The sequence below is a fragment of the Leiobunum rupestre genome, chromosome 5, assembly GCF_980474605.1.
Source record: "Leiobunum rupestre chromosome 5, qqLeiRupe1.1.hap1, whole genome shotgun sequence".
Taxonomy (NCBI): Eukaryota; Metazoa; Arthropoda; class Arachnida; order Opiliones; family Sclerosomatidae; genus Leiobunum; species Leiobunum rupestre.
In genome coordinates, this window is record NC_143388.1 from 21,210,706 (window position 1) to 21,236,608 (window position 25,903).

The window sequence follows — 25,903 nt, forward strand, 5'->3', positions numbered from 1 at the left end:
GAAAATTTTGGCGCCCCTTGGCATTGTCTAAAGGGCTGGTCAGCAAAGTAGGCGCGTATCGGTTTTTAATAATTTAATACATAAATAAATAAATATATTTTAACTTTTCGGCGTTGTTTTAAGTAGGAGCAAGTCAAGTACTTCCACCGTAGGGCTTTTATCAGAGTTTTGGCGCCCCTGGAAAAATGTCTCCCTAGACCCGTGCCTACTCTGCCTAATGGTTAATAAGCCCCTGCTAATTCCCCTGACTCTTTGCCCTACATCCAGTGTCAGGCCCGAAATGCAATAACTGGTGGCTTTACTGGGGAGTCAGGGTCCGGCTCTTGTAACCCATAATGGCGGTGGCGCACTGGGAGATGTTAGCTCTGATCAAATGGTCCTATCTTAACCTCCGACTTCGGTTCGGTTTGGGCTGGAAACGGAGCTTCGGCTCAGGCTAAAGTAGAGGGTCCGGAAAACTGGCCATGGTGGCGGCGGGCCTTCATATGAGGGCATGGTGGTCCTGTTTCCCGGCCTTTTTGAGCACACCGGGTTCTCCGGTGCCAGCTGTGCCGGGTTATGTGGACCGCTGTGTGCCCATCGTTCCCCTTTAGGAGCTATTTCCAAAGGGTGTGACGCTTTACTCTTAATCCCTCTGCTGTGTGCGAAGTGGGGATTGGTCCACCCATTACTGCACCTTCTGCTGGGTTGAGTTGCTTGCGTGACAAAGTTGCGTCAAAGGTGCGACAATCAGTAGTAGGGTACTACACTGCCGTGCAAAGCACAAAAGCATTAACGACCAAAATCAAAATATGGAGAAAACCCGCGAAATTCAAATTTTCTTTGCCTCAAGATACCCCAACTTACTTCTTTCAAGTTTATATAGTAGACTTGGATTTTTCAACTCAAATTATATTCTGGTACTAAACAATTTACAGGCCAAACGATATTTTAGAAATATCCTTAAAACCATGTCTTAAAACGCGAAAAAAATGCGTTTTGATTTGACTTTTAAAGAAAATAAACACATTAATGCGTTTTTGGTTTGAAAATAATGCAAAAACCTAAAATAATGCGTTTTGCAACAAGTCATTTCTCTAAGAACAAAAATTTTAAATTCGAAAATTAGTTCAAAATTGAATTTAACGTATAAAATAAGGAGAAATAAAACCAAAATCTGTAAATCGAAAATTTGGTCGTTAATGCTTTTGTGCTTTGCACGGCAGTACTACCCATGCTGGATTTGTAACATGTCCGGGCTAGGTGATTGCTGGCGTAGGGCACTATGATGATAGACCTCCGGTGGTATGGTCTCTGTTACAAGGTACACCGGGCTATAAATTCTGAGACACTACATCCAGTGTCAGGAGAGACTAAACTCTTTACTTCTCGGCAGGACGCGGGAGAGTCTCACCCGATCTAAACAGTTTTATGAGCTTGAGAAATAGGTTCGTGATGCCTCCTGGGTCCAGGGCTGGTGCGACTTCTCCGGTATCCTTTTTCGTGACGCCGATTCCATAAACACCAGAATTGTTGGTTTTCATTCCGATTTCCCATTTTAGAGGGTTCGGAAACTGCTTCTAGTGAGCTTCGCACTCTCAGCGATGGCGATTCCTCTAAGTTGATGACATCGCTAACGCGCTTTGCTCCCTACCTCGTGGTAAGGAGCCTGACATTGATGGCTTGTCACTAGAATTCTACTTACTTTATCAGGATTTTCTCAGTCCGGCATTCTTACATGTTTTTCGCGACCTTCAATAGAATCCCGATTTTGGGCGCACTTTCGCGGAGTCGGTCATCCCCCTTCTTCCAAAGAAAGGGTATTTATACCATCTCGCAAACTGGCACTCTCTCTCTCTCTGTCAGACTCTGATTATAAAATCTACGCGAAGCTCCTGGCTCTCCCTTTGAAGTAAGTTTACGACCCGCGAGTCGCAACCGTAGGGGATTCTGCCCACACAAAAAAAGTATCATCTCAAGAAATCTTACGAAATTCCTAGGGTGCTCTAAGTAATAAATGGGGGTTTGCACGTTTGGAAATATTATCTTAAGAACTTTTTGGAAAGTTAAAGGGAAGTTTTGAGATAATTTGATTTGGAATACAGAGTGTTTCAAAAGGATTTGTTGGGGCGAGTTGAGAAGTATGGCAAAGAGCTTCAAAGTTTGGCCTTCTAGCCCCTGAAAGTAGACTGCAACAAGCGCAAAACCAAGCAACAGGGAAATGCGAAAATTAAGGTTTGGGTTCATGTGATATGTAACCAGCGTAAAAAAATAAACTTAAACAGTGTTTAATGTCGTGATGGACCGCAATTTCTCCATTGAATAGGGAATAGTACCACTAGACTGGCAAAGGTGCGTTCGGGAGTTGAACAAATTCTGAAATTTCGAGTCGGCGCACTCAGCCGTCATCTCTATCATTATACGGGTGGCGCCATCTATCACTTTTATCGGAATATTGGACAATGTCATTTTCATAGGATATAGAAAAATTTGTTTCGCGGAAGGCCGATTGAAGTTGCCATTCTAGCGGTACTATTCCAAAATCAATGGATTTTAGGGAATTCTTTGGGAAATTTTTAGGGAATTTTAAGGATAGATGTTTCTAGAAAAAGACATTCTTTAGGGTTTCTTAAGAATTTCACTTAAACATTCCCCATATTCCCCAAGGCTATTTCTTAAGAAATTTAAAAGATTACCGTAAAAACATTTCTTAATATTTCTTGATATACTTTTGTAAGGGCGGGACGCTCGAAATACGACACTTTATCGTCCGTCGCGATCTTATCCCTTTGGTAAACAGTCTAGATGAACAGAAAATATTGACTTTGAAAAGGCCGTTGACCGCGTCGGCCACGAGTACCTATCTCACTTGCTGTCAGGTCTCGGAATTTCGGAGCAATTCGTCCATTCACTGCGCATTATCTACAGGAACTCGGTATTTCGAGCTCGCTATAAAAACATGGTCAACGACCTTATTCCTTTCATTCTGATATTCGATAGGGTTACCCCTTATCGGGTTAACCACTCACGCATCGGCAACCGTATTAGCCCAACTCACTATCGAGTTTTCAATGGCACGTACGCCGATGATTCTGCTTCTTTAGGTGACACGGTGACTTCGATAAGCGGCACCGATGTCTGGAGAAATATTGCGACGCCTGTGGTGTATTGGTTAACTATAAGAAGTCTTTTACTTTGCGGTGAGGCTCTTTTGGAAGAGAACGCGTCGATACTCTTCTTGGAATTTCGTCCCGTTTCGATGGCGGCCTCTTCCTGGGAACACATGGGCAACTACAAGGCCTACGACGCCCAAAACAGGCCCGATTTACTCACCGGACTGCGAAATATACTTGGATGGTGTTATCATTATCGTCACCTTTGTTCGCCCTAAGGTTGGACCTTGGTAGCGAACGACCTTGCATTAAGCGTTTTGTGGCATATTCTTAAGCATTTAAAATCTCCCTAGGATTTTTGTATTGCCGCTCAGAAGTCACTGGTAGACTTTTGGTGGGAAGGCATTCACTGGGTACCATCCAACTTACTCCATCCCGAGAAGCGTGCAGGTGACCTGGGCCTTGTCAATGTCGCCTCCAAGATCAAAGCATTTCGCGTCGCTGGGGCTCTTCTCTCAACTCGCCCTTTCCAAAGTTAGTCTCCCGCGTCCTACGGATTTTTCGGTCGCTCGCGTCGTCTTCGAATCTCAGACTATATTGACCTGACATTTGGATCGTCGATTTCCGAGCATACGATGTTTCAGAACTCACCCGACTCGTGGACTGCTGTTGTAAAGTTACTTACTAGCTGGTAACCAAATATGTAAATATTGCTAGCTGGTAACCATGTTTACGATATACGAGACTGCCAGATGGAAGTTAACACGCTGACTAAAAATGAAGACAGAATAAAGATTCCTCATCGCAAACTATGCTTTCTACTAATTTATACTTATAAACAAACAAACACAACACTTACGAGAAATCAACGCTCTTATCGTGGCGTCGTCGACACCTTCAGTGTCGTTCGTAAGTTTGCCTTTGATACTGCGACGTCACACGCATTTGTTCTTTCAGCTCCTTTAACTAGATGTATCTCACACGTTGCCTTGAACTATGACACCACCACGAGGTCAATCTATCGTGCCCTCGTTGAAGTCACCCACTTGAGATCCCAGGAGGCGTCTTTAACTTGGCGTATATCCAAATTATCACCTTCTACAAAGAGACTTGAGAACGGAGTCCAGTAGCAGTTGCTTCACGGTGTGCTGGCCAGCCCATCGCGTCTAATTCACTTTATCCGTGACGTTGAAACTTCGCACTGCTATTTCTGCCATGCCTTGGGTACTTTTAGTAATATATACTTTTTTGCTTCTTTGTATCCTTGCTTATTGCTGGAATTTTAGAATACGTAAAATGTCACACCGGTCATTCTCATTATTATTGAGTGGGGAGAATGGTAAAAGATATGCCCATTCTTGTACTTCGAACAGTGGTCCATTGTGCCACCCCAGACTTTAAGAGTTAAGAAGTCCAATATGTGACACAAAACGGAGAAATCGCTAGGCCGGCATTTTAAAGAAATCAGAGGTTTCCAGCTGTCGCATATCAAGATGGTCGAACCTTTGGGCCGCGTAATAATCGCACCTACAAAGTATATAAGAAGACGTTTCCACCTCAAGCTGACAAGCCCTACAGATTGGATCATCATTGATTCCAATCAAGTAAAGATGTCTGTTAAGTAGGCAGTGGCCAGTTAGTAGGCCAACGACCTACCTGATATTGGACTTGGAAAGCGAGAGCAACTCTTTTGTTCTCTGTCTAAAGGGGCCCGAGATAAACTCTCCCGCTTTGGCCATCCATCTCAACCCAAACCTTGAATTGATGGTCAGTAATAGATTTTAGTATAGGCCGCGCACTATGCTAGAGAAGATAGGAATGGAAGATTCAGGACCAAAGAACCCAGCCTCTGCCCCCTTCTTGGCCAAGACATCGGACTTCTCATTACCATAGAATCCCCGATGTCCCGGAACCCAATAAAGCGGAACTTTATTGCGGGTGCCTAGCTCCGAGAGCAGATTCAAACAGCTATAAACTAGTTTAGAAAAAATCTTAAACTATAGTTACTTATTTACTATTTATATAAGAAAAAACTACCTGTCTGCCAATATAGTGATATATTCACCATATCTATACGTAGGAAACACGTGTAGTGAAACACATGACTGAATACTAACTAACACGTTGAAACGACGAATATATTTTACTCCACACGGAATATAAACGATGAATACTAAATATCACCCTTATATACAAGTGCTCGTTCTACCTGGGATATTCTATTAATTTCTGTTCTTCAAAATTACATTAATGGGTATTTTTTTTATGAATTTCCGAATTTACATGACTTTTGGTGCCTAAACTACCCAAATGTTGAATATTTTCCTAAAATAAACACATTTGAATCCCAGTTTAAGAATTTCTTTAAATCATATATTTCCACTAATTTCAATAATTTAAAAGAATTATGTTCGTAGTGTTTTGCTTACCTATTTCACCTTTGATACTTTCCGTCTATCTAACGATAGGGAATCACATGGCCTCAACAGCTTTTGCATTGGTTTGCCCACCCGGGTATCCTGAGGGTGGGTGGTGGCCACTCTTTAACATAGGATGGTAAATTATATATATCAAACGATAGGAAATCACATGGCCTCAACAGCTTTTGTATTGGTTTGCCCACCCGGGTCTCCTGATGGTGGGCGGCATCCACTCTTTAACTTAGGATGGCAATTTATATATCAAAGGATGATAAATCACGTAGCCTCAACAGTTTTTGTATTACTTTGCCTACCTGTGTCTACTAAGGGTGTATGGGTTTACCCACTCGAATACACCGATGTGGAACTAATAATTCGGCCTGGGCCGCCTTGTTCCTTACAAAAATGCCATCTTGATTATCCCCTTATTAAATCTGTTAATTACAGAAAGTTTAAGATAGCCGTAATTTTAAATAAATATTTAAAAAGTAATCAATTTTAATCAATTATTTTCATAATCAACATTGTTTCTAATTTTTTACGAAGTTCTAATAATCTGCCATAGATGGCGCTGTTATTACCCCACCATCAATAAAATGGGATAAGAAAGTATCACTTATTGTCGGACACGCGTTTCAATTATTGTTATAACATCTTAATCTAACCACCTAGTAGTTGAATGAACCCTGCTTTTAATTTAAATTTTAGTTTCAAAAATCGAAGAAGGTGATTTTTCAATTTTCAAATCATTTTAAATATTTTTTGCGACCTCAAATATTTAATATTTAAACAAGAAGGTATTTCAGTTATCAGGAATATGTTATTTTAAATATTATTATTCCAAAGGTATTATAATTTGTAGCTAAATTTAATCTGCTACTGATATTTCGTGGCACGAGCGGACCGAACGGACGAACGTGAGCTACGAGCTTACCAACGAGCTGAATGCATTCGTGTTGTAGCTTTTTCAGTTCCACATCGATATATATATATCGAAGTGAGACTATTGCTATGGATGGAATGTCGTTAAGTGTTGTAGTTTGTTTGGCCTGGAAAAGCGACGACACTATAGATGGCGCTGCGAAAAATAATTTATATAATTATTTATATTATTGGCGGCAAGTTAATAAATTCATCGGTATATTTTTTATGAATTTGCGAATTTTCATGACTTTTGGTGCCTAAACTACCCAAATGTTTGATATAAATTTCCTAAAATAAACCCATTTTAATCCCAGTTTAAGAATTTCTTTAAATCATATTTCCACTAATTTCAATAATTTTAAAGAATTATGTTCGTCGTGTTTTGCTACCTATTTCACCTTTGATACTTTCCGTCTATCTAACGATAGGAAATCACATGGCCTCAACAGCTTTTGTATTGGTTAATTTTGTTTGCCCACCCTGGTATCCTGTGGGTGGGCGGTGGCCACTCTTTAACATAGGATGGTAAATTATATATCAAACGATAGGAAATCACATGGCCTCAACAGCTTTTGTATTGCTTTGCCCACCCACGTATCCTGAGTGTGGGTGGCGCCCAAGTTTTATTCCCTCAACTTAGGACGGAATTTTATATATCTAACGATAGGAAATCACATAGCCTCAACAGCTTTTATATCAGTTTTCCTACCCAGGTCTCCTGATGGTGGGCGGCATCCACTCTTTAAATTAGGATGGCAATTTATATATCAAACGATAAGAAATCACGTAGCCTCAACAGCTTTTGTATTAGTTTGCCTACCTGTGTCTACTAAGGGTCTATGGGTTTACACTGATGTGGAACTAATATTATGGCCTGGGCCGACTTGTCCTACTTGTGACGACATCTGTATTAGCGACAACTAATTGGACAACTGAAAGGATTCATTCAATATTAAATTGAAAGTAAAATGAAAGTATTTTACTAACATTTAGTTACGGCCCTTGATGATAATATTTATTTTACCATAGGGCTGTTCAGGGCAATGTGATATATCAAAATTGAGGTTGTATTTTAACATGAAATTAATCAGTGGCGTAGCCAGAAATTCGTCAAGGGGGGTCGAAGTACGTGAATGTTAATTGGGGCTGAGGAGGGGGTGGAAATTTAGTAGTCATAGGTAGGCCCAAGGGGGGTTTGTACCCGGAAAATCCCCTTGTCTACGCCACTGAAATTACTGGTAAAGAGTCCTAATTAAATGTATGTTATAGTTGAATAATTGTGAAAATCAGGTGCAAAAGTACAACATGGTCTATATAGCCTTCAATAATTTAAATTATTTTATTTGTCAGTGCAGAATGTATAGGCTCTTAAATTGTATTTATGGCTCTATTCTCCAACTGAAAAGAGCTATATTTTAGAGAATTAATTTACTTTGAACAATCGTACGTCCTTTAATAAATGGAAACGTTAGAGCCGAATCAAAACCTTAATCATTAAATTTAGTTCCACTCATAAAAAATTCTATTTCCTTATACGTTACTCTGAATTATTGAAATTTATTGTCGCTTTGAAAATAGTATAAAAAAGAAAGGTTCTGAAAACGTACTTCAAAAGGCTTCATGATGCAAATTTCAGTAAGCGTATTAGTTTTCATTTTTAACATATAAAATCTTTTACAATGTAAAGATTTCGCGTGATTGGACTACTTATTTAATACTATAAACATCTATATTTTCTAGTTGACTTTGCTGGCAATTGTTCTTATTGGCTCAGGTACGAATCTTTCTTTATTTCTATAGTTAAAATACATTTTATTTTTATTTTTATCGATTGGCGGCTGTTGGACGCTCACGGCCCTCAAGGGGTCGGGGTGTGCAATAACTGGTGGCTTTACCGGGGAGTCGGGGTCCGGCTCTTGTAACCCGTACGGGCGGTGGCGCACTGGGGGTTGTTAGCTCCGTCCAAATGGCCCTATCTCCACCTCCGACTTCGGTCAGGTGTGGGCTGGATACTGGGCTTCAGCCCAGGCTAACGGAGAGGGTCCAGGCAAACTGGCCACCTCGGCGGATTGGAGTCCACCGGGATCTCCGGTGCCAGCTGTGCTGGGTTACTTGGGCTGCTGTGTGCTCGTCGTTCCCCTTTAGGAGCTCTTTCCAAAGGGTTTGGATCTCTACCTTCCTAGGTAGGGTGTCGGCCGGAGTTGCTAGAGCATCCACTCTCAATCCCACTTCTGTATGTGAAGTGGCGAGCTGGTCGAACCATTGCTGCACCTTCTGCTGGGTTGGGCGGCTTGCGTTGAGGGTGCGACCATCCGTAGTAGGGTTCTGCTACCCATGCTGGTTTTGTCACCTGTCTGGGCTTGTGGACGCTGGCGTAGGGCATTCTGATGATAGACCTCCGGTGGTGTGGTTTGAATCTTACCGGTACACCGGGCTATAAATCTGACACATGTTGGACGCTCACATAGCAAAGCTTATCCGTAGAAACACTTTTATAAGGAACACTTTCTAAATAATATAATAACTAAGTTTTCTTAAGATTTTAAGGATCGTAATGCAATCTTAAATATAAAAATTACAATCTATATCTATATTATAAGGAGCGCTTGGTACGTCGGTCGTCGTACGTCCGAGCTTTCTGGAATGTTTGCTTAGTCTGTCATGAAGCCAAAGGCGGGGCGGCGAAGAGAAAGACAACGCGGGACGGCGAGAGAAGCTGCAACCTTTCACTTCGTTAGTGGCCCAACTATAGCCTTTTTTGTGTTTTTGCTTAGTCAGTAAGGATACCAATGGCGGGGCGGCGAACCGGGCGAAGACACAGGCGGCACGGGACAGAGAGAAACCGGGACTGCCTTTCGCTTTGTTACTGAGGTGGTTCGACTATAAACAGTGCGGGGCAGGGGGAAATCGGGGCTCAGAGACGAGAATATTTGTTTGTGTTCGTCATGAGGGGGGGGGGGGGGGCAAACCTGCCATTGGATACAGGGGGTTTTGAGAGAGAAAGGCGAGTTTTTGATAAATTTTTGTGGGGAAAAGGGTACCACTTTAATTATCGCATGGGGAAAAGGGGGAAGGGTGCCTTACTGGGGGGTTTGGGACGAGAGAGAAAGGCGAGTTTTTAAGTTATTTGTGTGAGGGAAAAGGCGGTGGTTGAACTATGGGGAAAAGGGTATCACGGAAATTATCACATGGAAAAAAGAGGGGGGGGGCTAACTGGGGGGAGACGAGAGAGAAAGACGAGTTTTTATGTTATTTTTCGGGGGAAAATGGTACCCCGTGCGACACTTCAAAAATTAAATGAGATATTACCTTAATGAGAGGGGGAAAATTAATTAGTTCGTGTCTAGGGGAAGTAAAATTACAATAAAGTGTCAGCATTGAAACTAAGCAATCAATATTTGGCTTACGTTTTTTGAAAAGATAAATCCGTTACTTTTATTGAGTGGTCATTACGATAACAATAATAATAAACATAAACATTAAATTGACAACATTTATACGGCGAAGTTTTGGCTCTCTGGTTCCCATTTACTTAAATAAAGTTATTTAATTTTACGGTACCGAAGAGTTCGATGCGGGCGTAGTTTAACAGGGGCACAGATCACTCTCCAGGTGAGGAAGATACGAGCGCGCACAACATAACGAGTCGCGGTAACTTAACGCGTTTTGTCAAGAACTTTCTCGAAGAGAAATCCACACGGCATCTCTGCTTACTAGGAGAGAGAGAGAGAGAGACGGGTCCGTCTATTTATATGCGCTGGTCAGTGGTCAGTATTTCGTCACCCTTCGGAACCTTCATTGACCTTCCTCTCGGATTCACGAAAAGGTTGACTGTTGTGGGGTTTTACCCATCCTTTCGCAATTTAGCGAAATGCTTCCTCTGCGCAGCTTCCCAAAACGCTGATACATGTTGGGTTTTAACGAAAGAGGTATTTCTTAGGGGGGAACCAGAGTGTTGCACCACTATGGGAAACCAGGAGGAAATAAAGCCGTTGAAGTTTGAAATAAGGGAACATTCACAAAGTTCGTGAACTGAAATTCATTAATATGAAAAATATTGTAATTCTAGCAGGGGGGTGGGGCTGAAGAAATTAGCGACCAGCACGTTTTATCTTATGGCGTAGGTGGGAGAGCATAATTGGTTCTTAAAATTAGGAGTTAAGTCGATACAAAATAAACTTGCTACTTCTTCAGATATAAACAAGACGGTTTTATGCAATGAAAGTTCAGAATGCCTTAGGATGGGTTTCGTATTTTTTCACGGAGAACGTAAGCCGTAAAACGTCGTGCATTTTCTTGTGTACATTTTTCATTGGTTAGCCGTTGTAAGGGGAAAATTCGGAAATTGCCTCCCCCGGCCCGTAAAACGTTCAGCGTCAAGGTTCGCCCAATGAAATTTGTACACAACATTGCGTTGTCTTTTGTCGGGCTGAGTGGCTTGACTCGAGGGTGAGACCATCAGTAGTAGGGTACTACTACCCATGCTGGATTTGTCACCTGTCCGGGCTTGTAGACGCTGGCGTAGGGCATTCTGATGAGACCACCGGTGTAGTAGGCTTTTGATTCGCTTGGAGCACTGGTATATAAATTTCTGACTACACACAACACTGCGTTAGCTTGTTTAAAGGCTAGCTGCGTTCTCCTTGTTTTTGTTGCTCCTAGGTGCCACGAATAAAGGCTTTGGTGAAGCGTCGAATTTTTGTAATTGAAATTCGGACGCCATTTTAGAAGTTCGTTAATATTCTACAAGCGCCGCTTACAATTCTTGTGGGTAAAAAGTGGGTTACAATGCCCACCTTACTAAAACGTTACCAGTCCGCCTTTGTGCTCTACCAAACCAAGAATTGATCTATTTATATATAGAGAGAACTAGCCGAGAAGCCCGCCATACAGGCGGGCCCTCTGCTAGTTGTGTGTTTCGAGGCACTCCACCCCAGTACGCCCTCCCAACCCCTTTTTCCCATGGGATAATTTCCGTGCCACCCTTTTCCCCATAGTCGAACCACCGCAGTAATGCACCCTCCCCCTTTTACCCATGCGATAATTTCCGTGGCACCCTTTTACCAAGCGCTCCTTATAATATAGATGTTTATATTCCGTCAGTCGCGACGCATCATGAACCAGGGGAATCAACTAAAGGGGGAGGAAATGGAAAAGGAGGCGTTCTTATTTAACGCGCCACTCACGCGGATATATATTATATATTACGTTAATCGCGTCAAGAGGACGTAATATTTAGGGAGCCAATAATGTGCCGCCTGGAATTGATTGATATTAAGGGTAGGGGCCAGGTTCTTATCCCAGAGCTGCAACGGGAGCGAAGGTAATAATCGACGGAATATAAACATTATCTCTATATATAAATAGATCAATTCTTGACCAAACTAAGTAAAAATATTTTTAGAATGAGCTATTTTTTGTCCGGTTTGAGTCTATTTGATCGATTCCCAAATGATCGAACGGGTCCCATTTGATCGAATTGCATTTGATCGAATGGCATTTGATAGAACGAAATTTGATCGAAAGCTACTGTAGGGTAAAACTACTAGTTTTTGGGAGTAAATCGAAAAGGCAACATCTAGTCATAAGATACAGTAGACTCTATTACAGAAAAAAAACCTGAGCGCAGTGACGTAGAAAACAAAATATTATCTCGGACATAATTAATAGAAAGACCTATTAAAAAACGAACTCTGTACCTAATATTTAGCAATAGAAGGGCCGTGAACGTGGTCAGACCCCTCGTATACAACGGTGCATACTTTTGAATTCGATCAAATAGTATTCGATCATTTGAAGGTTCGATCTTATGAAACAAATGACAAATGGCATTCGATCAAATGGAATTTCGATCAATTGCAACGTATAATGATCAACTGTCGATCACATATTTTTCGATCAAATGGACCAACACCTTTTGTCCGAAAAGATTAAGTGAATAATGCAAATTTCTACACGATTTGAGAAAATAGTATTAGCCCCTCCAATATTATCTTTCCATAGACTCTCATAGTGTCAGCTGCCAAACGTAAATGGTTAGTATAGTTTAATATAGTCCAGTATAGAAACTATTGTAGGGCTCGTGCATTATCCAGGTACCTCCCTTAACACGTATAGTTCTCGTATTTTAATCTTTATTTTCTTCCAGCATGGTCGCAAGATTATGTCGAGTATTATGACGAGCCCGACGATTCCGATTGTAAGAAAACGTATAATGAATAAAATTAACTAGACTCTTAAAAAAATTAAAAATTTAGGGTTTACCAATATCGTCAGTGACTTGATTAAAGACAAAAAGTCTCGTAAGTATACTAAACTAAAATATATTATTAGAAAAACAGTTTAAAAATAAAGAAAACGATTTATATTTAAATTCAAAATGTTTTTGATTTATAAAGATATTGTTTGAGTCACCTAGGATATTTTCGGAGCTATTTATCTACTGAGATTTAGCCTTCGTGAATGAGCACAATGAAGTTGCGATTTGACTGTCGGTCTACAATAGAATTATCTCCCTACTTGAAATCACAGCTAGTAAAATAAAATTAATGTTATCCGGTTTGACAATAAGGGAGTTTCAATAACAGCACCGCCATCTATCGGATTTAAAATTAACTATTAGAATGTATACTTGTCAGAAGAAAGGGAAGCCTAGGATGACATCCTAGGTCGCCAAGGTACGAAATCAAAGTACAATATTTCTCTACTTTTTCATCTAACTGCGTATGTGTCAATTATTATTAAAGCTCGAATATTATTTTAGCAGAGATAATAACGTCACAATTATGACTCCTTAAGTTGTCGTAGCTTAATTAATTTTTCTAAAAAGTATGTCTTCAAGATAGTTTTTCTCCTGGTACTTGACCCAACCCTTTGTTACAAATAATAATAATATAATATGTTATAATAATGGTATACCGCAAAACATTTATAATTTTGAAAAGTCAATTAAAGTTTTTTGATCGCATGCCCAATTTCCATTTGAGTTAATAATTAAATTGAATTTCTTTGATTATTTAAATCATTTTGTCCGTTAGTGAGTTAGAATTGTTCTCTGTTGGTTGATCACACCCAGTCAAATGGACTTATTGTTTTTGCGGAAATTGTACATACCATACGCAACTTTATGAGCTTAACTTAAGTTCGATATTTGCGGGTTTCAAGTATGATATGAGAAGGACAATTATGAAATTTCTAGATTTCCCCTTGCCTTTATATACGAAAAATATATAATATGACGTAAAGGCCAAGTAATTAGTGTATTTGCTTCGCGGCAAAAAGAGCTCTGGGTCGAGGGGCTAGCCACTCTTAGAAAGTCTATACACCGATTACGCCGGATTACGCTTAGTTTAGCACTGCCAAAGGCAGGGACTTCAAAGATTGCGCGTAATCTCATTAGTACAGTCAAAGATACGGCTCTGTACACCGATTACGCGGAGTGATCAGCCCCTCGTTCTGAGTCCGATGCCAGTAGGTTTCTCTGGGTTAAACTTTGGAAACCACGCCTTCTGCGTTGAGTTTGCATAAAGGAGGTTTCCCCTTTCCATAAATACTTTCAGAGGTTTTTGGGTCAAAGTTAATGTAGGAATGCTTGTAGCTAATTTCGACAATGCTATCCACAGCCCTCCTCTGTGGCTTAAATTAACCTTGTACCCCTCTTAAGGAACAATGCGGGTAATATAGCCAAACTAATTATTATTATTTATTGCAATTTTGCAAAAGGTAGATGACTAATCTGTAGTTTAATTTTTTTTCTATATGAGCTGACTTTTGCATAGTACCAACAGCAAGGAACATTTGCAATGCACCTCTTGTTTATCTTCAAATGGTGTTTTCGTAGGAGAGATTGGTGTTTACCGTAGCAAAGACTAATGAGGCGAAAACCTTGACTAACATTTGTTTATTTACAATATAAAAACTCACAATTTATTTAGTTATTTATTATTAAATTTATTTATTTATTTATTTAAAAGAATCTGACTTCAATCCACAATGTAAGAATACAAACCTTTATACGAATTACAACGAACTATAGACTGTTTTTAATAAAATCATATACGTTGGTCAGGGTGGATGGACAAAGTGGAAGACTTGGATGAAATCCAATGGGACGGTAAGAATAAAATTTTTCACCTGAATCTAATTAACCCGTATAGTATTGACTTTGTTTTACGTGGCTCCATTTTGAAGATATCATAACAGGGAGCACTGACTTAAAATATTTTTAATTGAGGGTCATAAATTTGATTTCCATAGATCGATTTACAATTTTTAACGTGGTGATGGCGTTATTTGTTAGTAGATGGCGCTCTGATAGCAACATGACGTAATGATTTAGATTTTCAACGATTGGTTGAAAGTTTTCAGCTTTTAGTGGAGGACGGTTTCGTCGAGATTTAAAATACAAAATTATCTTCCCTCATTTGATAGTTTAAAAATCGAATTATAGTGCCATCTATGGCGGAGAGTGTTAATAAGAATTTAAAGTACTATAATTTAGTTAATATTTTAATAAGAATTTAAAGTACTATAATTTAGTTAATATTTTAATAAGAATTTAAAGTACTATAATTTAGTTAATATTTTAATAAGAATTTAAAGTACTATAATTTAGTTAATATTTTAATAAGAATTTAAAGTACTATAATTTAGTTAATATTTTAATAAGAATTTAAAGTACTATAATTTAGTTAATATTTTAATAAGAATTTAAAGTACTATAATTTAGTTAATATTTTAATAAGAATTTAAAGTACTATAATTTAGTTAATATTTTAAAAAGAATTTAAAGTACTATAATTTAGTAATTAATTAATAACTTTTTAAAGAAGTTTATTTTTCATAAACTTTATAGTGTCGCCATCTTCCTCAAACATTATTAAATAGGAATGTACCTCGGGTGGATTTTTCCCCTTTTTGCATATTTCCCTGTAGGCAATATGTGAATGCGTCTATTGTACTTATAGTTACATAGAGGTGTGCAAATACCATTTTTTGGGGATCGAATCGAATATCAAATATTTTTTTCAATGCACGTCAAATACCAAATCGAATATTTATAACGTCAAATAATTTGGTCGAATATTTTTAGAGCAAAATTTTAAGCCAGTTAACTGATCAAATACCAAATAGTATTTCGAATACCAAATAATTCGACGTATTTGGTTTTGAAATAACCAAATAGTTTGCATATTTGTCAAAAAAAATAAAATAAGTAATTGAAATCACTGTTCATTTTACTTGCAATAGTAAAATACTAAACCAAATGTATAATTTATATTTTATTTTATTTAATAAATTTAAACTATAATACTAAACTTTTTCAAAGAAAACTTTTACAAACAAAATTTAAAATACACATTTTTAAAGTTAAACTACCCCAGGTCCAAGTCAGCTAGCGAGTTTTATTTTATAGTAAATACTAACTTCAATTTAAATCAAAGGATCTGCTATATTTTTCATTAAAATCTTGAGTTTTAAAATATATGTAAAACACGAAGGAGCAGATATTTTAATACGAATAAAAAAAATCAATTTAATTTATAGTAATTTTAAACCAATAATTTAGTGAACTCAAAAATTTAAAACCGAAAAATCCAAAAAGGTTACTTACTTCAACCTTTCTCCCAGTTATTAGTTTTGTTTTGAACTTGGTTGACGTTTTAGTTTTACTTTGCTATTCTAGAAAATTCTATAACAAAGAACACGCGAATAATCTAGCCAATAGGCGCTAGAATAAACAGCTTCTGCCTTTCGCTAAGAAGATTTAATACAAACGGTACGAATAATGGACATGCAAGTTACTCTTAATATGGTCCTTGCCGTTGTGGCCTAAAGAGAGGTGTCTGAAATAAGCACTAGTTCGGAAATTTCACAGCGTTCTCCTTGATGGCCTTGAAACTCAACAAATTAGAAAAAGACCCGCGGTTATTCGACCAGTTTGCAAACTATTTGAAAATACCTAATACTTTTTTCCTATCTTTTCGAATATTCGACTATTTGATCAAGAAAAATGAATATTCGCGATTTTTCCCAAGTGCTATTCGATTTGGTTTTCGATCGAATTATTTGGTCTAACCAAATATTTTGCACACCCCTAAGTTACAACAAGAAAAATAATTCGTTCCAGTTATGTTTTAGTTTTTCATTCAGAAGGTTAATTTTTTTTAATTTATCAAACTCCAAAAATCAACAAAAAAATTAAATATCGGACGAAATTTTAGAAATCTCGCAAATTCTTACAAATTTCGTGAACTTTTAGAAATCTCGATAATCTTTAGGGATAAATATTATCATCAATTCTGTAAATCTTGTGGAACAAGCAATACCGGAAATTTTTTAGAAATATCAAAAATATTGACAAATATGGGGGAAATCCAAAAATATTATGGAAGTATTAGAAATATTTGGAAATCGGAAATATTGTCTACATATTTTACAAAGAAGCTTTAGCCCCTCGTCAAGAACCATGTTGAAACTTCACGCCTTAAAGCGGAGGGGCCGGCGATTAAAAGTGTAAATGTTACTAATTGTTAATGGCGCGGAGGGGAGAGGCTAACTAATTTTGTACGTGATAAATCAATTTTAATAGCAAAAAAGGCTTTGCTATTAAAATTTTAGAATCAGTCGTAAATTAATTTCTGATTTATAATAATAATATTATGAATTTAAATAGGCCTAATTTTAAATCCATTAAAATTGTCGTTTCCATTTATTTTAAAGGAATAGCACCGCGTGACATATTGCTTGGCCCGGCTCCAATTCCAGGTAAGAAAAAACCTTTTATTCAGTTTTTAGATATGAACCAAAAAAACCAAAAGGTTTATTGCCATTTGTCCCAAGAAAGAGGACAAATGCTGTAGCCCAAACGTTTTAAATCTATATGAGCTTGCTTCGGGTATTGCGATTTTGCCCTGAACACAACCGATATTGCCCTAAACCTGTTTTTTCCCGCGGGTGGTAAAAATGTATTATGTAGCGAGAATTGCGAGATTAACGTTTGCCAATATAGTTAGACTTGCATTTGTTGTTTACAATAATAACCTCACTATTTTATTTTTTTTAGGCCGTAAAGAAAACCAGTTAGACGATTATAGCACTTTTGACTCGCCGTGTAAGAAAATAAAAGTTTACATTAATTAAAATAAACTAGCTAATGGTTTTTTAAACTATTTAAATTTGCCAGGGTGGATCGACGACTAAAGAAAATTGGATGACAACTCACGGTAAGAACAACATTTCACAAATTAGTTATTAACTATGACCGGCCACACTTCTATTTCTTTTGATTGGACTCAGGGAATCCGGGTTTTCGGTTTTTTCGTATATTTTTCGCATAGTTTGCGGTCATGAATAAAAATAAATAATTGGATAATTTCTTATTCAAACGCCGATCTCCAGTTTTTTCTGAGGTGGGTTATTAGAGGGTTTTTTGGGTCAGATTTTTGATTATCGAACCTTGACTTGACCTAAGGTAGCCAATTGTAAGTATAGCAGAAAATCAAATAATTAATCTGTACCTGTCTGTTTGATGTAAATATATTGTTAGTTGTTATACTTTGCTTCATTTAAAAACAATTCGCATAATAAATCATAACAAAATTAATAAATGCAATTTTATGAGGTTTCCAAAATGGTATTTTATGTCTATAAATAGATGTAGATTAAATAAACAGCATCATAACAAATAGCAATAATATAATCAATGTTAAGTTAAAGGAACCACATATGGACTGCATTGCAAAGGATGATAAAATTAGCGAATAAGTAGATCTACTTATTCGCTAATTTCATCAACAATAATATAACGGTGCCCACCGTGTTTTGTTTACGAAAGCGGCGACCTCGTTTTTGCCTTAAACAAAGTCTACAGATAAAATATTTACATATTCAATGAGATTTCATTATTTCCCCAAATACTCTGTTTTTCTTTTAAATTCAACCGCACTCGTGTCTAAATACTTAAAGTAAATCTGGCAAAACCTTCGGTGGAGTGATTTACTTTCGCGTCGCAAGAAGAAAAGCCGTATTCGATCATAGCTATTAGATATCTCGCGAAATATAAGACATTTCCCGAAATATTATTAGACATCATAGAATGGTTTGAGTCTATTTGATCGATTCCCAAATGATCGAATGGGTCCCATTTGATCGAATTTCCATTTGATCGAATGGCATTTGATCGAACGAAATTTGATCGAAAGCTACTGTAGGGTAAAACTACTAGTTTTTATGAGTAAATCGAAAAGGCAACATCTACTCAGAACAAACAAAATATTATCTCGGACATAATTAATAGAAAGACCTATTAAAAAAACGAACTCTGTACCTAATTTTTAGCAATAGAAGGGCCGTGAACGTGGTCAGACCCCTCGTATACAACGGTGCATACGCGCCTACGGCGCGCGTACATCAACCTAACCTAACCTAACCTAACCCTATTTATATATATAAAAAAAACGGGCTGTTATCGTCGATGTCATAAAAAATTCCATCATATAGTGTATAAAGTAAAAATCTCTTCATCTTTGTGGCTTAATACAGTTAAAGCAATGAATTATTCCATCATTATTCCTTCTGCACTTAAGCAATGAATTATTCCATCATTATTCCTTCTGCACTTCATATTGACATTCGGTAAAATAAAAACATTCCAACTGGTACTATAAATACTTTTGAATTCGATCATTTGAAAGTTCGATCTTATGAAACAAATGACAAATGGGATTCGATCAAATGGAATTTCGATCAATTGCAACGTAAAATGATCGACTGTCGATCACATATTTTTCGATCAAATGGACCAACACCCATAGAATATATTTGAAATCTCGAAAATTATTAAAAATCATGCGAACTATTTGAAATCTCCAAAATTTTATAAATCTCGCGAAATATTTGACATATTTAAATGTAAAATTATAAAATATTTCCCAAGTACACATAACTAACTTGGCTTTTGAGCCACAAACAACTTCTACTGATAATTTCCTTTTTGCTCCTTTTACTTTATCTGAATTTCGTCGGCTTGAGTTTCCGTATAGCTATGGAACGAGTTTTGAAATTTTAAATGATTAGGCTAGATGCTTCTCTTCGGTTTAGTTAGTCACACGCCAGATACAGTCTCGACATGGTACTGACAAGGAGGATAGTTTCTTGGTAATTACGAGATCCAAATAGGGCTAGACCGGTCTACCGTTGAAAATTCTTGTTAATTTAATTACATTTTAATTCTCTTTTCAACTAAATCCAGCTTTATTTAAGAAATATATGCAAATTTTTATCTAAGAATTGATAACTTAAAAATGCGAAAGTCGTGGAAAGTTCTGTTAGGCGAATAGTTTGAATTAAGCTTGTTTTTTTTACTGTAAATCAACCTCAAAATATTATTGCATTTCAGATGTTATTAATTAAATTCAAGGAATTAATTAAATTCACGGTATTAATTAAATTCACGGTATTAATTAAATTCACGGTATTAATTAAATTCATCGTATTAGTTAAATTCACGGTATTAATTAAATTAACAGTAATTAAATTAACGGTATTATTTAAATTCACGGCATTAATTAAATTCACGGTACTAATTAAATTCACGGTATTAATTAAATTCACGGTATTAATTCAATTCACGTTATTAATTAAATTCACGCTTTTAATTCAATTCACGTTATTAATTAAATTCACGCTTTTAATTCAATTCACGGTATTAATTAAATTAACGCTTTTAATTAAATTCACGGTATTAATTAAATTCACGTAGAGCTCGGCGTATGGATAAGAATTAATCACTTTATTTATTTTTATCCAAAACACACAATTATCCACAAATTATCCGAAAAAATATATTATTTTTACATGTTAAATTGCTTTTTAGTCTGGATAATATCCACGAATAAACAGTTAATCGTAATTTTTATGGTTAATCGAAATTTTAGTGGTTGACTTATCTGTTTCGCCGAGCTCTAAATTCACGGTATTAATTAAATTAACGCTTTTAATTAAATTCACGGTATTATTTAAATTCACGGTTTTAATTCAATTCACGGTATTAATTAAATTCACGATTTTAATTCAATTTACGGTATAAATGAAATTTATAATTTATAATCTTGACTTGGAAACTAAATCTATTTAAATAAAATTTATTCACACAGCATTTATGATTTGTGTTTTAATTATAATTTTTCATTGTTTCAGGACCAAAGCCGACGAAACGAAGATTAGAATGAAATATATTAATTTTCAATAAAATAAAAGCATAAACGTTAAAAAAATGTTGTTATTTATAATCGAAACTAAGGTAGACAAGATATGAGGCGAACTAAATAATATTTATCCAGGGTTCCAGTCCTGTGATATTTTGGGTGGTTCTGTTGTACATGTACATTAGAAAGAGTAGTTTCTTTAAATAGGGAATATTACTTAAAATAGATCAAAGATTTAGTGTTGAAATAGTATTGAAATAGTTAATTCTAATATAAATAACTGTTGCTTAGAAAGTTTGCTTATTAGCTAATAAGAGTTATTTAATGATGGCACTTAATTGTACTTTAGGTCTCAATTTCGAAACTAAGCAATTGAAGTGGAGTGATTTTATTAATTAGGCTTGCGTTACAATTCAATAAATATTGATTATTATTATTATTTTTAAATTTGGCGGAGCTGCCAACAAGCGAACTGAGGCATATCATTTCTGGAATTGATGTCACGAAATCACGAAGAACGTACAACATTTACCAATATGTTAAAAATATATATATATGATGTTAACTAAAAAACAATATCGGGCCAATAACTCAAAATTTGTTTTAGTTAGGGATTTAAGATTTTCAGGACAGATAGAACTTGAAGAGTGCCACTTTGAAAACGGAAATTTTCATGACCTTGAACCATGTCTTCAAAGTCATTTAAAATTTATCTCGTCAACCATTCGATACCAATATGCAGTCTAGGGAATTTAAATAAAAACCGGAAGGTCTTGATGAAAATAATGAAGATTGGCCACAATGGAGTTCTGAGCTTAAGACTCTGAGGAAATTTTCAATTCCGCGGCAATATACGTCACCATGTGGAAGAATACTAATTGCATTGTTTCTGTGATGCTAGCCATAAAGCTTATGGGACGGTTCTGTACATCCACTGTCAAATGAAAGATGGGCAGGAGATAACCAGGTTGGCTTCATCCAAGAGCCGAGTGTCTCCCATAAAGAAAATAACACTGCCAAGATTGGAGCTGATGAGAGCTCCAATTGCTGAGCGCTTGATGAATTACGCGAAAAACAAATTCTCGGCTCCTGAGTTACAAACTTATTGTTGGACTGATTCTTCAATCGTTCTCAGTTGGGTTTCTGGGTGTGTTCGTAAATTGAAACCATTTGTTGCAAACCGAGGGACATTGTATCGGTGCCACGATCCCTGCCTATCATTTGACACGGTCCAGAATGACTGTCGAGTTCCAGAATTAAATGGCCAAATACTCTCGCACCAAAAGCGCCAGAAATAGAGACCCATCTGGTAGAAATAGTCTTTTACTCTACTATTATAAAAAATATTTACATTTATCCAATCTTAGAGATAAAGAATTTCAGCACTATTCAAAGACCTCTAAAAATATCTGCAATATTCAAAGACCTCTAAGAATATCTGCTCATATGTAACGACTGTTTCATAACGCCAAAATAACCTACCAAAACCAGGGTACACTTACTATTAATGATCCGAAACAAGCCAAAATCTATTGCATTCGACTCTTACAGAGGGATGCCTTCGAAAGCGAAATACAACATCTCCACACAAACAATACGATAGATACTAGCTCAATAGGCAAAACTATAAAATCCAAGGGGGGCTGAAAATATGATAGTCACGTGACTTTGTGGAGAACTGCGACGCCATCTATCCTAAGAAATACCAACTATTATTAATTTTATTTTGCTAATGGCGGTTTAAATTTTGATCGATTCATCTAAATTATCTTATTATTATTAAAAACATTTTGTAGCTGTCGGCATTATCTGGAAGGAATACTTTTTACTTTGACGTCGCACGGCCAGCTATGAACACGAGTTGTTACGCTATTTTTATCGCAATTTAAATTCTTCCTAGGGGTTCTCTAGATAGCCGTAACATTTAAATAAAAATATGAAGTTGAAGAGCTCCTGTGGATCAAAATAATTGTTCTGGGTCAAGGTTAACGTTTAAACATTATTCGTAAGAATTATCGTGCCAATGGTTAAATCAATACACTATTACAATACAGCAAATATACATTGGGAATTCTTGCTTCCTTTATCAAAACCGTACACTTTCAATCCCCAATAAATTCCCGCCCCAAATATCTTCAAGCTACCCTCCCACTAAATACCCATTTTCCCCCGACACCAAATAAATGCAATTAAAAACCTTTGTCTCTAATAGCGTTTTGTGACGAGTTCTGCCCTTTTGTTTTATCTAACGCCAAGCCATATATTAGACGAAAGTACTTATCTCTTCGTTGGGTACCATACACCGATGCACTCCTCAGTTAAAATATTTTTAGCAACGTCTAAAGGATGCCCATCGGCACGATAATTTTGAAAAGATAATCAAAAATAAAGAAAAGGGTTGGAGCTCCCGAGCGGTCATTAAGGAGGGGGGAAGGGAACCACTTAGAGCCTCGAGGCCCTTACCTCTCTGTCCCACACGACTTCTGAGAACTGGGCACCCCACGGCTTTCTCTTCCCTTGAAAAGCGTAGGGGGGGGGGGACACGTTTTACAAAGGTATATGGCAAATGAAAACATATATAAAAATAAAGTTAAATATAAAAATAACGTAACAGAGTTACCGAATCGAAGTTGGCTGTGAAATGGTAGTCACGTAATTTTGTTTTCCCATTTTAACAAGTTGGTTAAGAGTAGTGGTGTAGTACTAAAAAAAATAATAATAATAATAATCAGCTAGGCTAATACCCACGGCACCACCCCAGGCCCAATTCATCGAGCGACTTTTAAAGCCTTTAATTCAGGTGGCCGGGTTACAATGCGTAGGAGGGTGGTGGCAAGCCCTTCATGCCACGCGAGCCAACAGCTCTCTACACTAACTATTACCGTTAACCTCAACAAGTTTTTATGGAAGGGGAAACCGAAGATCTCGGGGGAAAACCCCTTAAACCAGTGGGGAGATAACTTGCAAACAGAAGGAGTTGTTCCGAGTTTTCCCCCAGTGCCACACGTTGGGATCGAACCCGGCTCCTCTTGCTGCGAGGCGAAAGTGCTAACCACTCCGCCACCCCAAAAACCGGGACGCAACCTGAGTACGGCCAACTTCGATTTCGCGCGTAATCGAAGTTGAATGTACCGGCCGTTATAAATGTACGTCCAACTTCAATTTTTAACGTGATCGAAGCTGGCCGTACCTAGGTAACGATTTGAAATTATTTCAGCCGACAGGTCACAGGGGTTCCAAAAATCCGAAGCGAGGCCATCTTTGTTTGTGTCAAGAGTCTTTTAAGTTAAGTAAAAAAAAATGAGTTGGGGTTCCTCAAGAATTAGATGGATAATTTAGAGTTCCTTAGCAAAAAAGATTGGGAACCACTGGTTTAGAGTGTTCTATAGAAAGGTCTACAGAAACCGCTGTGTTTATTATGTGGATTTTTTGTTGTCTATTCTTAAGATGTTTCTATAGTTATTTATCAAAGATTATGTGAATTTTCCACTGCTTTTCATTTGAAGTAAAATTCCATAATTATACAGAAAATTCACCAAATAATTACTAATTATCGGCGAATCGACCCTATTCGGAAAATAAGAATACAAAATCGAATTTAAAAAGAATCCCGAATCAAATAATAACCGAATCTCTGGCCAATAAAATAAAGGAAATAGGCGAAACGGCAATGAAACCTGTACATGCATTTATTTATTGAGCAAATAATGTTTTGTTTGAATATGATTTTTCTAAACTTCTTAAAATATCTCAGACGCATACATCACGATAAATAACGATATTCCCCCAGCCTTTTTACAAACTCCAGTATCGATACATACCGTAAGATATTTAAACACATCCCAGTATATTTAATAAACAAGCTCCTGTAGACTTACTACATAACTTCCAATTTCGTTTCTACACAAGCACCAAAAGAGAGACCCCAAACTGCAATATTGTTCCTACAGACAAATCAAAGTTTCTACACAAAAAATTAAGAGTGTCCACACAAAATTTACAGAGATACCAAACAGACATTAAAGAATTACTACACAAACTTTAAAAGTGCTTGCATACAAACTATAATAGATTTTCCACACAAAGTTTATTAAAATTTCTATACAAATAAATCTCAAAAAATACCCAATAAACACCTGAGACAACCACAGCTTTTTACTAAAACTGAGTGTTGCAATTTAGTGTAATTTCTGTAAGACATTTTTGAACGGTTTCCTTTAGTCATCCGTACTCAACTTACCTTTGCCATATTTTCGTGAAGCCCTTTTAGTACCTTAAACTCTTCGTCTGTAGAAACTGAATATGTTAATACTTACAACCCTATATTCTTTAGTCGAGGTTTACAAAGATAACCCTTTAAAGCTTAACCGTATTAAAACTAAACGAACCCGTAGGATACCGCCACCTATTGTAGCACCATCACGCACTTATCGAAGCACCATCACGCACTTATCGAAGCACCATCACGCACTTATCGAAGCACCATCACGAAATATTTATATTTTATCACATTAAGCCTCGCTTATAGGACGCCTAACCTAACGTGTTAAATAATTGAGGTTGACTGTAGGTTTTAAAGCGACATAGCCGGATCCTTTGCAACTATAGGGTAAGTATTCACAGCCACCACTGGATTTTATAATAATATTAATCTTAAATAATTCTAATCTGGATTTATTTTTGAAATTGTACTTTTATCATCCTTATCTTTATTTCATCATTTTAATATCAGCTTTGAAAAATTTTATAAATCTTATTCAACGAGGCTAGACGTTTAACTTACTGAAGTTATCTATTACTAATAGATAGGAAAATATAATTTATAAATAAATATCAGTTAGTAGAGTAACTTTTACATACTAGGGATTATAAAAATAACCAACTACAGCAATTATATAGATCAAAATTTTGTTATTAATAAATGATTTAAAAAACTTCGTTATATTTGCACATAAAAGGAAAATATTTAAAATGGTTATTTGAAATATTATTATTCGTAAATAAAATGTGTAATTTTATGAGTTTTTTAAAATTAGTAGCACATTGAACACATTCAACTGTAAACTCAAGAATTTTCAATTACGAATTATAATTAGCCTGTTAATGTGAAGATTTTACAAATTTGGTCATATTCAAAGGTTATAAACATTTTATTTTCATTTCGATTACAATGATTATAAATTTTATCGTTTACTCCCAGCTGGGCAATGTCTAGACCAATGTTTTATTTTTTTTACAATTTCATTTATGTCACCAACGA

At 36.7% G+C, this 25,903-nt stretch overlaps 1 protein-coding gene across 1 annotated transcript; it reads left to right on the forward strand.

Moving 5' to 3' along the window:
- The first annotated feature begins 7,979 nt into the window (after nt 1–7,979).
- LOC149943786 (uncharacterized) lies at nt 7,980–20,712 on the forward strand. The gene is made up of 10 exons (XM_090174883.1): nt 7,980–8,071; nt 8,177–8,210; nt 12,585–12,635; nt 12,694–12,738; nt 14,410–14,430; nt 14,505–14,549; nt 17,159–17,203; nt 17,502–17,549; nt 17,622–17,661; nt 20,636–20,712. The coding sequence occupies exons 1-9, from the start codon at nt 8,057–8,059 to the stop codon at nt 17,636–17,638; spliced, it is 321 nt and encodes a 106-aa protein (XP_090031009.1). The 5' UTR covers nt 7,980–8,056; the 3' UTR covers nt 17,639–17,661; nt 20,636–20,712.
- Nucleotides 20,713–25,903: the final 5,191 nt, after the last annotated feature.